This window comes from Lissotriton helveticus, chromosome 1_1 (genome assembly GCF_964261635.1).
Source record: "Lissotriton helveticus chromosome 1_1, aLisHel1.1, whole genome shotgun sequence".
Lineage (NCBI taxonomy): Eukaryota > Metazoa > Chordata > Amphibia > Caudata > Salamandridae > Lissotriton > Lissotriton helveticus.
In genome coordinates, this window is record NC_136057.1 from 1296822844 (window position 1) to 1296836302 (window position 13459).

Below are 13459 nucleotides of genomic sequence, written 5' to 3' on the forward strand. Positions count from 1 at the left end.
GGAGTAGAAAAAGAGGAAGATGAGAAGGAGAGAAAGTCTGAGAGGAGGACAAAAATATTAGAAAAGAAGTGCAGGCAAAAGATAGGGAAAGATGTAAAGAGTACAACCTACAGAAAAACAACCAAAGGAATACAAGGGAGAAGAACATACCTACAAAGAGAAAATCCAAGGATACGAGGGGGGGGAAGAACCAGACGGGACGGCTGGCACAGCCGGAAACGGACAAGACGGAGGGCCGGGAGGCATCACATCAAAAAAAGTGAAAAAGCTGTGGGAGAAAATATAAACACAATATGAAAACTCGTAGTCAAACAAAACGGTACAGAGAAGGTCAGAACACATAATATTCAATAAAAGTCAAACAATAACGATACAGGAAGAATTTAGAGTATACAATATTCAACCATCAAGACATGGAATACTGCGACAACGACCAAAGGAGGGAAACATATAAAAAGGAATCAGCCAACACTGGAGGAGGAAGCGTCCATGGAGTTGGTATGATGAGCATTTATGAAACTCTGGAGACGAAGCGGGTCTTCGTACGTAGTGGTCCTGTTGTTAAAAGTAACCTTAAAAAGGCAGGGGTGGAAAAGACCATACTGAGCGCCCATTGTACGAAGAGCAGGTCTCAAGTTGAGAAAGGCCTTCCTCCGATTCGCAGTAGCCTTGGCGTAATCCTGGGCGAAGAATAAAGTGGATCCAGACCAAGTAACACGTTGAGAGGATTTGGCAGCAGAAAGGACCTTCAATAGATCTGTGTATTCCAAGAAATACAGGATTACCCCTCTAGGTTTTGGTGAGGGAGCAGTAGATGAAGCCGGGCGACCCAGCCTATGTGCTCTCTGGATGTTAAGAACAGTGCCCTCTGGCATACGAAGAACCTTAGGAATTAAGGATTTAAAGAATGTGATTGGATCAGACCCCTCCTGTCCTTCCTCAAGTCCGTAAATGCGGAGGTTGTTACGCCTGTTATGATTTTCCAACTCCTCCACGTGGCGCTGAAGCAGAGAGACTTGAGCTTGAAGAGGAGAAATTTTAGAGCAAGTGTCCGTGATGGAGGAAATGGACTGTTCAACTGCTGAGACTCTGGTATCAAGTTGAGACCAAGTATCAGTGAGAACTTGCAGCTTAGCATTGGTATCCTCCAATTTGGAATTAGTTTCCTCCATAAAGGGACGTAATGCCCTAATTTCCTCTAACAACACCTCCATTGAAACAGGCAAAGAGGATTTCGGTGGAGAAGATGAATTCTGTCTAAGACGTTTGGTGAGAGATTTCCCCGAAGGCGCTGACACAGTTTCAGAAGCTGCCATGTCGTCAGACGGGAGAAGAGAGTCTTGTAGGCGTGAAAATTGGGTAAAAACTTTCGAGTTTTTAATAAAAATATGCTTAGTTGGAGTTACTGTGGAGAGAGAGCCTTTAGACCTGCCCATGTAGAGAAAAAACAAAGAGGTGGCCAAAAAATGCGATGAGGAGGAAGAAGAGGCGCAAAATGGCGGCCTCAAAATTGCAGTCACTGCAGGCAAAGTCAATAGTGCGATAAACGGGCACAGTAACTCATATTATGTCAGAATGCAGCAGGGAAGCAGGAAGAAAGGCATTAAAGAGTCCAAAAAACCACAGCAGCTCATTTGAGCTAAGAAAAATCGGCACCTCAGCGTCGCGAGGAAAAACAAAATGGCGGTCGCGATATAGCGACAGAAGAAGAAGACTCACATTGCTGCAAACACGGTGAGTTTCGCTTCAAAATGGGCCGGAGAAGTCCGAGGCCATTCAGCAGGTGTTCCGACGTTTGCCAGAAGAAACGCGGCGGTGAGGCAGCACGAAGAAGAGGCAGCCGCCCGGTCCCGCCGAGGAGCCCTACACGGGAGCCGCCATCTCCGTCAGGCGCTAAGCCTCGCCCCCAGGAAAGTGTTCTTTTTAATGGTGGTGTTTTGTCTGTTCACTGGCATGGGGAGCTCTCTCCAGCAACAAATATTATGTTGTTCATTAGCAGAAAGTGTTATTTTCATCAGCAGTGAATATTCTATTCACCTGATTAATTGTTCTATTTATCAGCAGTATTTGTTCTTTTCAATGAAAATGGCTGTATGTTTATAGAATTTCTTAATTGGCAGAGAAAGTTCTGGTAATCGGGACGAACTCTTCAGTTCACCACAGTGTTTATTTTCTTTATTGAGAGTGATCGTGCCGTTTATGTGTGAAGTGCGATATTCTGTTTAATTATTGTGCTGTTAATTGGCCAAGAGTGTTCTAATGGGATATCGAGGATAACCTCTGTTCCCCCAACATTGCCATGTCTTCACACCCCACAGGATACCACTTACATTTTGAAAATTATTTATTTGTTATAATTTTTTTCTCTATTTTGCTTTTATGAATCCTTAATTATCACATGAATTTTCAATTGTCTTCATCGCCAAATATTTCAAAGGTAACACAGTCCTTGGGATCTTGAATGGGCAGGCCATTGTTGTGGAATAACATTGTTACTTTAAGTAATTACTTTTTAAGGCATAGTTGACCTCAACAAATAATTACACATTACAATCTTTACATTTCAAATAATCAACATGTTTTAAACACTATATTTGGTGGAATACTTCACTTGTTGCTCCATGGTCTAGAAGTAATTGGAGAATCAGAAGCTTTGTGAATGCTGGATAATTAGCTTGTTTTAATACAATACCTGATACACAGTTTTTGCCAATTTATTAAAAAATTCTTGCTTAACATTTGTCATAAATCCTGATCCTATTGATGTACCTCTCAATCAAGTCTCTGGTCATATCAGCACTTATAGTTGTGGTGTTGGTTGCCAGAGGGCACCAGCAACTCATATCAGGGACTTTGCCACCTCCTTCATAGTCCTGGTCTGCAGAGCAGCAGGGCACAGCAGATTAGTTCCTCTTTTATTTCCACTAAGGTCATGGGAACAGAAGGGCAGTCAGTCAATACACTGATTATTCACTACTCAGTGTATCTGTAGCCCTTCTTCTATTTCTGGAAAGGACAGTGGAAATACAAGAAGGCCGGTTTCTCGCACTCTCAGACAGTGTGTCTGCTGCTCCCCAGCAGCCAGCTATAAGATAGGGTCAGGGCTCCTTCCCATTATAGTGCTCCAAATGTTTGCTGGTCAAAAAAGTGAGGAGGATAAGGCCTGCCTCATTAATTTTGGGGAACGGCGCTGGTCATTATAAAATTAATTCAGAGCAAAGGAGGCAAAATACTCATTACTTGGGATTCATAAAAAACAAAGAGGATCAAAACAGAGCAACACATGTTGAAACAAACCATATATAGTAAAGGAAATAACTACTTCCTTCTTCGAAATCACATTCTTGATTCCTTCCTGTTTCAAAACGCTTCAAAATACTTGCCTATAAGGTTTGAACATTAGCAGGAGTGGAACCTTGCTATGCAAAGGCAAGCAGATCTCAAATGTCACAATGTTGAATTAAAGTATTGATACTAATGACACACTTTCCTACTTCTGTCACACAAGTGGGCATTCTCAGTTTTGTTGTCTGCAGGAACGTGTCCACTTTGGTAAATGCCATCCTGACCTGGGTGTCAGTTGCAAGAGACAGAAGCTAAGTGGCCATATGTTTCAGATACAATTTGATTTCTGGACATTTTTGTTAGCGATTGTGTACAGCCCAGGCAGAAGTCCAACCACCTCCCTTTTACATCCCAAATATCCCACTAGGCAAGTTTCTCAAGGTAACTCCCAACGTATCTTTTGCATTATGGTCTTTTTTCTACGAAATGCTCACAAAGTCAAAAATAATTTAACTACAGAAGATTTGTGAAAAAAGAGGCATATGCACCCTGAAACCATCCAACCCTTGTCTGTTGAGGGACTTTGTACAGATGGGCGAAGAAGGATTGGTGGCAGGGCTATGTCTGGTGCTTCCCAAATAGAGGAACATTCACTAAGATTTCCGTGCACAAATCCTGCTAGGCAGTGAGAATTGTGCATCTTGCAATGGAATGAAAACTCCTACAGACTTTGGCACCATTCGCTACATAAAACCCGCTATCAGTTCCGTACAAGGCTCCACCAGCTTAGCTCACTTGAAAACCAGGACCCCTTGCGTTCCAACATCACTAAATGAAGTGAAATCCATCTTGCTGGGCAGCATTAGGCTGGCATTCTTCTTTCTTTGGGCAGGAACTTGCCTTGCTGTTTTCTTAAACAATTGTAATATTCAATAATCAGACATATCTAATCTCCATCTTTGATGGCATGAACCACCTTCATGTCTAGGGACCTTTCTTTAGTTAGGAATGTATAGCCTCCTCCCTGCAAAAGGAGACAAATGCAAGGGCACCCACTGTCTTATTATTTTATTGTTTCTAATATGGAACCTCATCCAAAAGCTAAAGCCTAACTTCAGATCCCACCACCCATTTTAATAGACGTTTGAATCAGCAGCCAAGTCAAAGAAGATCTATTGCGAATTATAACAGGAGACCATTCATAAAATCATATGATATAAATTCATATCGAGAAGCATCATAACATAAAGATCAGCTTAAATGTAGGGAAGTATCATATGATGAGCATAACGAGCCTTGTTAGAACAGTATTTGCTGAAAAGTTATACAATTAAATGAATAAAAACTGTATTAAAAAGTTAAGACTAGATTCAACATTAGATTTTATGTCTGGGTAGTTTCAATAATTGATACGCAAATTAGATTAAAACACACAATGTTAAAAACTCACTGGTAGGAAATACATAAAAAGCTGATCTGAATTAATAAGACTTGCAGGATTTTACAAAATGGATAACAAAACAGAAATGCATGTTCATTTCCTAGATTCAAACATTACATCAACCTAAAGTGTATTGAGTTCCATCCATAGACGTGAAAGTGGCTTTTCATAAGGCACACACATTTCAAGTGCATTTTAGTTAAAGCAATGAATCTCCCAAAAATTGATGGGGATTAGGATACAGAGTTGTTTCACAGAGACAGGTATTTGAACAAAAAAAGCAGGACCAAATTCACTTTGTATGCATTTCAACACGTGGATATAGCTGCATATACCTTTTGTGTGTGGATAGATACACAAGTGAGTACTCACAATAATTTGTGAAAGGATCAGCTCCCCAAGCATACTCCACGAATTCTCTGAGGAGTCTAGGAAAGTGAGAAATATACTTAAAACACAGATGTAAGCCTAGTTCAGTACATTTCAGACTTTCAACCAAAGGGTGAATCAGATCGACTTCATACAAGTCTGACCTCCCTTACTTAAAAAACATAAATTCAATTATATGACAACTACCTAAATATGCGACTTCTGTTTTCCAGCAAGCTAACAAAATAATAAAGGTTATACACTTATAAAGACTGACTCCTGAGAGCTGACATGTTTCTCAGTACCAGTTTGTAGCCCAGTTGACCATATTGTAATATCAGGGTTACCCATTCCAGAACGCATAGAGAAAACCTGGACCTAATGAGCCACTCATGTATGGTGTGGCAGCTGAATATAGTGGCCAAAACATGGACAGAAATACTGTGTCTACTATATTGTTTACCAAAATTGCCACACTGGATAAAATAATAGAAAATCTTCCCCAAAAGAATCCATTTTTGTTGAAGATTCTTAGGACACTATATGTATGTCAGAGGATACTTTTGGTGTGGGTATTCTAACATTCACTCATGGACAATAATTGTTTTGTTTTGTACTGACATTATATAACACTCTAGGCTGCGGGATACACATGTTAGTAATTAAGTAAAGTATAAGAGTTTACACATACTCATGCTATTTTCTTTCAGTGTCATGCAGTTTATAGTGTTTTTATCATGAACCTTGGTGGAGGTGTCTGCAAATTCCTATAGCTGGCTGTTAAATTCCATGCATTCGGGTTAAAAGCATACTGCCGAAAGTTAGGAAAGCAATTCATGCATTTTGGGCCAAAAGGGGGGTACAGCACAGACAACCAACCAACTTGTTAGGTGTAAAAAAGGCAGCTTTATTGAAGACAGGTGCATCTTACAATCATTTTCCTTGGCCTGTGCCGTACAAAACTAAACCTCACTAAATATTTTCCTCCTGCCTTACCCCCACCCCCTCCCCTAAAGTTTTCCCCTTGGCAACCGTTTCTAAACCCCCAAATCTGTCCTCCTTGCTTCCCCGATAAACTTGTAACTTCTTATAATTTCCTAAAATAACTATCTATGTAACCTTCCTGTGCTACTTCCCCTTCCTGGGTGCTCCCAAAGTGACATTTTGCAACCAATAAACTGTAACTGTAAACAGCTCTACCAACTATTACCCAGGAAAAACGCCCACCAGAAACAATAAATCATACACACCACCAGCACATGCTTCAAACGACAACCAAATGTACATGTTTCCCCACCTGATGCACCTGTTCCCAACAAAACCACCCAATCCAAAGGACAAAATGCCCATAGTCCTACACCCAAAAGGACAAACAGACCCCCCACCTCCCTGGAAAAACAGTGAAAATTGGGGCGGGAGGGCGGGACAAACTTCTCTTTCCCTGCCTGGTCCCCAACCGGCTGTCGTGACACCCCACCAAAATGGTGGCTGGTGTCACAAAATGGCCGGTTAAAAACCCCCCCAGCCCAAGACCAGCCCAAGCCCAGCCCAAGACCAGCCCAAGTGTAGCCCAAACAAACCCAATTGGGCTCTGGCTGCACCCCCTGGCCCAAAACCCCCCTGTTGGTCGGCCGCCCCCCCCCCCAAAGCCCTATACTAACTTTGTGGATCTTAGCCGGAACTGAGACCCACAACTTACTTGGTTTGATAGAAAAGGATGTGCCACTGTTGGTTTTCGTCTTCTTGGGTGGTATGATTAGTTGGGGGCAAATGTATTCTCCTTTTCTGGGAGAATTTCTTAAGCTTCATCTTTAGAAAACCAGCCCCCATTCCATGATAGTTCCAAGGTTGTTTACTTCTATTGAAAATACTTGTGGGGTTTCTGTTTTTTTGGCAGGTTGTCAATGTGCCATTGTTTTTTCAGTCTCGGCATGTTAGTGTCTCAGTTTTAGGTGCATTGAATTTAAGGTGGTTAGTTATCATCCAGTGATCCACAGCTATTAGGCAACTTGTTGAAATGTAAAGGTTATTAGGTTTTTCCAGTTTAATGATTATTTAGATGTCATCAGCTTACTTGTAACATATGAGTTGAAAAGATTTGATGAGTTCCTGGAGTGGGCTGATGCATACACTAAAAATGAGTGGCACGATGACTGGCCTTAAATTATTCATGTCGTGAGACTGTCTAGTTTCGAAATTAAAGGGGGTACAGAGATAATGCTCGTTCTGTGCATCAGGGAGGAGCGGATCCAGGGGAAGACGTTGCCATCAATGTCAATTTCTTTTAGCTTTTGTACTATCATTCCATGATGCACAGTGCTGGTAGTTGCTAATAGGTAGTAGTGCTGCAAGCTTGTTTCTATCTACAGTTGTTCTCAAATGGTCCAGAAGGAGATAGCCGCTGATTCAGTACTTCTTCCTGGGTAGAAGCCTGTTTTGTTGGTCATACAGTAGCATCTTTGTTTCCATGAAATTTGAGATCTGGGATAAGACTGCTCTTTCTATAAGTTTCTCAAAGACCAGACCCATGCACAGAGGTATTTTGTTGTTTATGAAGTTAAAGACATTTCACAAATGGAAAGGTGCCTTAGCTTTCTTGGCCTTCAATTACAAGTAGGGAGTCCATACCAAGGTGGTAATGTGTACTGGCTAAAAACTGAGCCATGCAGAATGAAAAGTTGGGAATCTTGAAATCGCTGATCCTCAAATATTGCCTACTCTTAGCATTAAAAAAAGAAAGTGCTGGACTAATTGGTTCTTGTGTGTTGCTTCCTTCCTGCTAGACTTTTTGCAACGAAGTGCAGCAGCTGTCTGAAGGTGATCAACCCATCTGAGTTTATCATGCGGGTCCTGGACAACGTCTACCACGTGAACTGTTTCTATTGCTGCGAGTGCGAGCGACGATTGCAGCGGGGAGACGAGTTTGTGCTGAAGGAAGGGCAGCTCCTCTGCCGGAGTGACTATGAAAAAGAAAAGGAGATGCTGTCGGCCATCAGTCCAACCCCCACGGAATCGGGTAATGAAGTCCAACCTCAGCTTTGAGTTCCGCCTTTCCATGCCAAATGAGGAATTGCAATCACTTCCCTTGATGTCTTATCATCTTGTCATGATGGCTAACATTGAATTGGTGTTTCATTTCCAAACCTCACTTCACACTTGTAAAGTGGATAGAAAATTGTGTGAAGTTGTGAAGGGATTGATTTGAAAAGAAAACCGCAACTGAGATTCAAAACCTTGCACCTGCAACTTTTATAAATGTACTCTTTTCATGGTACTGTCAACAATACAAGAATATTTTCTTGGAAATCTATTAAAACAGTACATTTTGTTTCTGCATCTAACTATAAACTGGTAGATTTTCGGCCAGTGGAAATTCTGCTGGTTTACAATCACTTACATGGTTTCTTTTTCACTTGAGAACTCTATTTCTCCTACAGAACGTGTCCAAAGTTGGTCAAAGAGTGCCAGATCCAAACTACATTTTCAGGATCACCAATTTATAATCGAGTTCCATTTAGATTCCTTGCATTTAAATATATCATTTGTGCTATCCTGATAATCTAGTCCATAGCTGGCCTACCAGAGCCTACATCATAGACCCCAGCACTACACCCCCATTAAATATGGTGAGTTTGTCTGTTTTTCACATTCAATACTCACAGTTATCCCAGCCTTTCTTGAGTAGGTACAGACAGTGTGAACATCTAGGGGCCGATTCCGATTTCGGCCGGAAGGGCTCCGAGCGATGGTCGGAGCCCTTCCGACCGACCCGGAATGTGTGGGCCGGATTCCTTTCTGACCGAGCCATTCTGATGGGCTCGGTCGGAAAGGAATCCGATTCAGATCTCCGGATTGTGGATGACAGCCTGTCCGCAGCCCGGAAATCCCTCAGTACTCCCCCGGTCGCCTCTTTATGACAGAGAGAGTACGATGGCAGCTTTTCACTGCCTTTTCGTGCCGGTGTGTTCCGCACGAAAAGGCAGTCGGAAGCTGTCTCTGGGGGCCCCCGCAGGGCACCCATTGGTGTGAGGCTTCCGGATGGCAGCCTGGGGGCACCTATGGTGCCCCTCCGTTGATCCCTGCACCCGGTGGCAGGCACCTTGTGGTGCCGGCCACAGGGTGCAGGGATGAACTGCACCCTACTTTCAGCAATGCAGGCATGCATTCCACTCGGAATGCATGCTTGTATTGCAAAGTATATGAATGCAGCAAGTCGGTCGGTTACAGCTCCTGGCCGATGTCGGACGGACTCAGATCCGTCCGACATCGGAATCGGCCCCTAAGTGTGACACTCATTGGGAAGGTTTGTAAATACTCAAAAGTTATGAATTTTGGTGGTGTCAGCGAACTCCACAATCCCTCATTACCTCCTTCTTGGGAACAGCTATGTTACCACCCTTGGTACCACGCTGATGTCAGCTGAAAATCCTCCTTTCTGGTAGAATTTTCAGAATTGTTAGTTACACCTACCAAAGTCGATGTACATACATTGTGATTGTATGACTGCTATTTCCCTCGGCAGGCGTCTCTGTACTTGAATACGTTTTGTTGTGAACTCAGAAGATGGTTTACCTACCAGTGCTTAATGTGAAACAAATTAAGTTCCAGTACTGCTCTGCAGAGGCCACGGCAGCCTGAACCACCCATTGCCCCTGCCAGTGCTGCCAATAGCCCTGCCAACACAACTACTGACCATCCTACTCCTACAAGTCTGACAATTTAGATTATTCCAGGACACCCAAAGCTATGTGTGGAATAGTCTGAAATGTAATTTTTAATGTATATTTAATGATCAGACACTGTGCTTATCTCAAAATTAGACAGACAGTGTCATCATATGGTGGACTGATACTAGTGCCAGTGCTGGAAATTATGTGTCGATGCTGAGCACTGGAAACCACTGGCTCAAATTAAGCACTGATACCTACACATGCAAAAGGCTAAAAGAGTTCTGACAGAGTCATTCACATGCTAAGTTCTGCCCCAGATTATTATATTCAAAAGAAAAGGTCTTCCAGAAAGCTTCCTGAATTTAATGCAGACCAGTCCAACTTTAATCACTGGTCACAAGTAGAGGTAAAGGAAGCCAGGGTGAGCCAGAATCATAAGGAGGGCCAACATGGGATTAGGAGGTATAGATTCATAACAGAAATTAGGGATAACCTCTGGCTGTATAGTTATCTACTGTGTAGATTTGTGGAATGCACTTTTGTTTTATGTGGCTATGGTGAAAAAATATGGAAACCCCTGGTGTAGAAAGAAATAGTTATTTTTTCTGATATTCAAAGGTGACGTTTGACAATTTGTAAAGTCAAACAGCGAACCAGTTTTATATGACTATACAATATATTGGTTATTGGTTCTATCATTACTGTATTAAAAAGAAGCATGAACTGGCCCTCCATATTGTGCTTTGCTGAATTGTTCCTGCATCACAACATGGAGGTAACTACGTCATATCCTTTCTCTTTTACAGTTAAAAGTGAAGATGAGGATGGCAGCCACTCTCAAGGCAAAGGGGGCGATGACAGTAAAGACCATAAACGATCGAAGCGGCCGCGGACAATCCTGACCACACAGCAGCGGCGGGCATTCAAGGCGTCATTCGAGGTGTCCTCCAAGCCCTGCCGAAAGGTGAGGAACCTAAAGACAGCAACGTTCGGAACTGTGAAGGTCACGTATGTGGGATCCATAGTTCCCTGGCAATTACATTAAGCACTTCACCTCTGAAACATGCATGCAGAGGTCTATTCATAAAGGTATTGTCACCCAAACATATGTTTATAGCTGAAAATTGGAAATATCACACATACCCCTGCCAGTAATTCACAAAGGGATTGCTGGTGGGCATACATGCATTTTCTACTATGGATTCCGCTGCCTAGATTGTGGAGAAATCAGCACTAGTAAATCCCACTCAGGGGAGGGCAATCCAAACATGTGGTTCTGTGGGCATTCCCAAACTGCAGCCTAACCCCTTTCCTCCATGTAAATGGTCAGAGATTTACTCCAGCCAATGATTCGAGTAACTCTCTTCCTGGATGAGATGGGGAACAGACAACACCCATATTTGTTGGGGGTCGATGGGAAGAACTTTCTACATCGGGAAAAAGTTTGACCCTGAGAGAAAAGAAAGAAATTTGCAGAGGGCATGGGGGGCTAATCCAGCTGTTCAGCATTCTAAACTATGTACAATTCCGCTAGGAATTGGAGCCCACAGGAATTGTTCCAAAGAATTTCCAGTAGTATACTACGAAATCTGGGCCTGGCACAACTTTCCAGGCGGGTCACTGCAAATGTTAGTGCATTACAATAAAAACGTAAAAGAACTTTCAGGTAAAGAACAAAAACTCCACCTGCACTATTTATTACATTTTTTATTGGTGAATCAACGGTATCATTTCACAAAAATCTTAGGGAAAGCAAAAGTTACACCACAGGCACTGAAAACTCAAAGAGAGCACAGGACATTACGTCACAAGACATTTGAACCCCGGTAATGGTCATTCTATGCCTTTTAAAAGAATTGGCCCCAAATCATGCTACAAGGCATGTTGCCTTTTGTCCACGGTCACATATATGCCCCCCACAAGTTAGTCCCATAAGAACTCTGAAGCATGTACATATTATTTTAAAGGTGTAATTTCTCCAAAACTATGGGGTAGCAGAAGTAGATCACAACTGTAATCCCACAGACATCACAGGGAATGACTTTGCACGCAGATAAGCCATTGCACACTTTTCAAAATTATTTTATTAAAAACGCGACGATTTTAAATACATACAATAAATGATGCAGCACGTTAATAAGCAGTAAGGGATAATTACTAATATCAGCTGATCAATTAGCAAAATGTTAAATCATCCTTTCTTTTCAAATCTAGATGTTCAGTTTGAGTAGATCATAGACAAGAGTATTGGGCAACAGTATAGAGAAAGCAATGGTCACCCCAAGTTGCCATTCATGAGTAATTTATTGTCATACATTTACCAAACCTTTTTTTGATTTTAGTACATTTTTCAGCATTTGCAGTTTTACAGCATACAAAAACATGACATGGGGGAAGAAAAACAAAGAAAACAAATTCAAAGCTGCCAATCGCAGCACCTATAACCGTACGTGCAAGAGTGCAATCAGCGCAAACACTGGAGGGGGCTTAAATTTACGACAATGAGATTTTGACCAAACCTTTAATATTTTTTCCTTTAAGTGCTAGTCTCTTCCCAAACAAGGATGTTCTGCTCTCAGAAGTTCCATATGCTTCTGTCTGTGCCAAGCACCACTGGATGACAAAAGCTCCGAGTACATCACCTATCACATTTTGTACTTAGCTAAATAATTTTTGGCTCCTTCCATAAAATAGTCAATATCTTGATGGTCACATAACATATCTGCATCGCAAAAGCTCTTATTGTGTGTATTTCCAATAATGGTAACATTCACTGTACACTAAGGGCCCGATTACGAGTTTGGCGGTGCGGCAGCAGGATCGCCCCACTGCCGTTGCCCCAAACCCGCATGAGAACCACCTGCCATATAATTACTTTTTTAGTCAATGGCTGGTGGTTCCTTTGGTGTTCCCATGGCTGTGCCCATGAAAAAGGCACCGCAATGGGAACATCAAAGGAAGTTCCAGCACGCATGGACTCTGAAGTCCATCCGGTGCTGGAACTGGGGGTGCATGCCCTGTGTGCATCCACATGGAGTGAGACACAAGGTCTCACCACCGCTGTTTTCATGGAGGAAAGACCTACATCAAATGTGCTGCGGTGAGTAAAGTCGTAATATGCTTGGCAGGATTGCTGCAGTCCTGTCAGGCATGTAACTGCCTCAAGACTGCCGCACCACCACCAGTGAATGGCGGTTCCCTGGCGGAGTTGGCGGTCCCATGGTGGCACGACCACCAAGGTCGTAATGTGGCAGATGGAAGATCGCCACTGCCGCCCCACCACAAGTCTGGCGGTCTGAGGCCCACCAGACTAGTAATTAAGCCCCTAATGTGTATTGTGCAGGCTGTGCATGGAAATCTATGAGAACGCTGAAAAAAGATACCTGTTTCAGTGGAGTACGTGCAATTCACGTCTCGTCTTGCGCATGTACAAAATGGCCTAGGTATGCTCATTAAAAACTACTTTTTAACATTTTACTTGTATTTTTTGAGCCATGTTAGGCACATGTTTTCCTACTCTGTTGCTGGTCCAGAAAGTTATAGTTTAGGAGGGAAGGACAGCTGGAGGAAGGAATAGCTCCAGTCTTTGGAAAGTACCTATCTTTTTTGCAGGTTTGGCTCCTCTGTGTTTGTGAACCTCATCGACATTGCCTATTCTTGGATCCCTCTTTTTAAAATATGCAAATGGGATAAT

At 42.5% G+C, this 13459-nt stretch overlaps 1 protein-coding gene across 1 annotated transcript in view; it reads left to right on the forward strand.

The window, feature by feature from the left end:
- LOC144763945 (LIM homeobox transcription factor 1-alpha-like) overlaps window positions 1-13459 on the forward strand; it is a 518887-nt gene that overhangs the window by 467053 nt on the left and 38375 nt on the right. The window contains exons 4-5 of the mRNA XM_078649994.1: window positions 7879-8111; window positions 10572-10729. Of these exons, the coding sequence (XP_078506120.1) occupies window positions 7879-8111; window positions 10572-10729 (391 nt within the window). The remainder of the gene's footprint in view (window positions 1-7878; window positions 8112-10571; window positions 10730-13459) is intronic.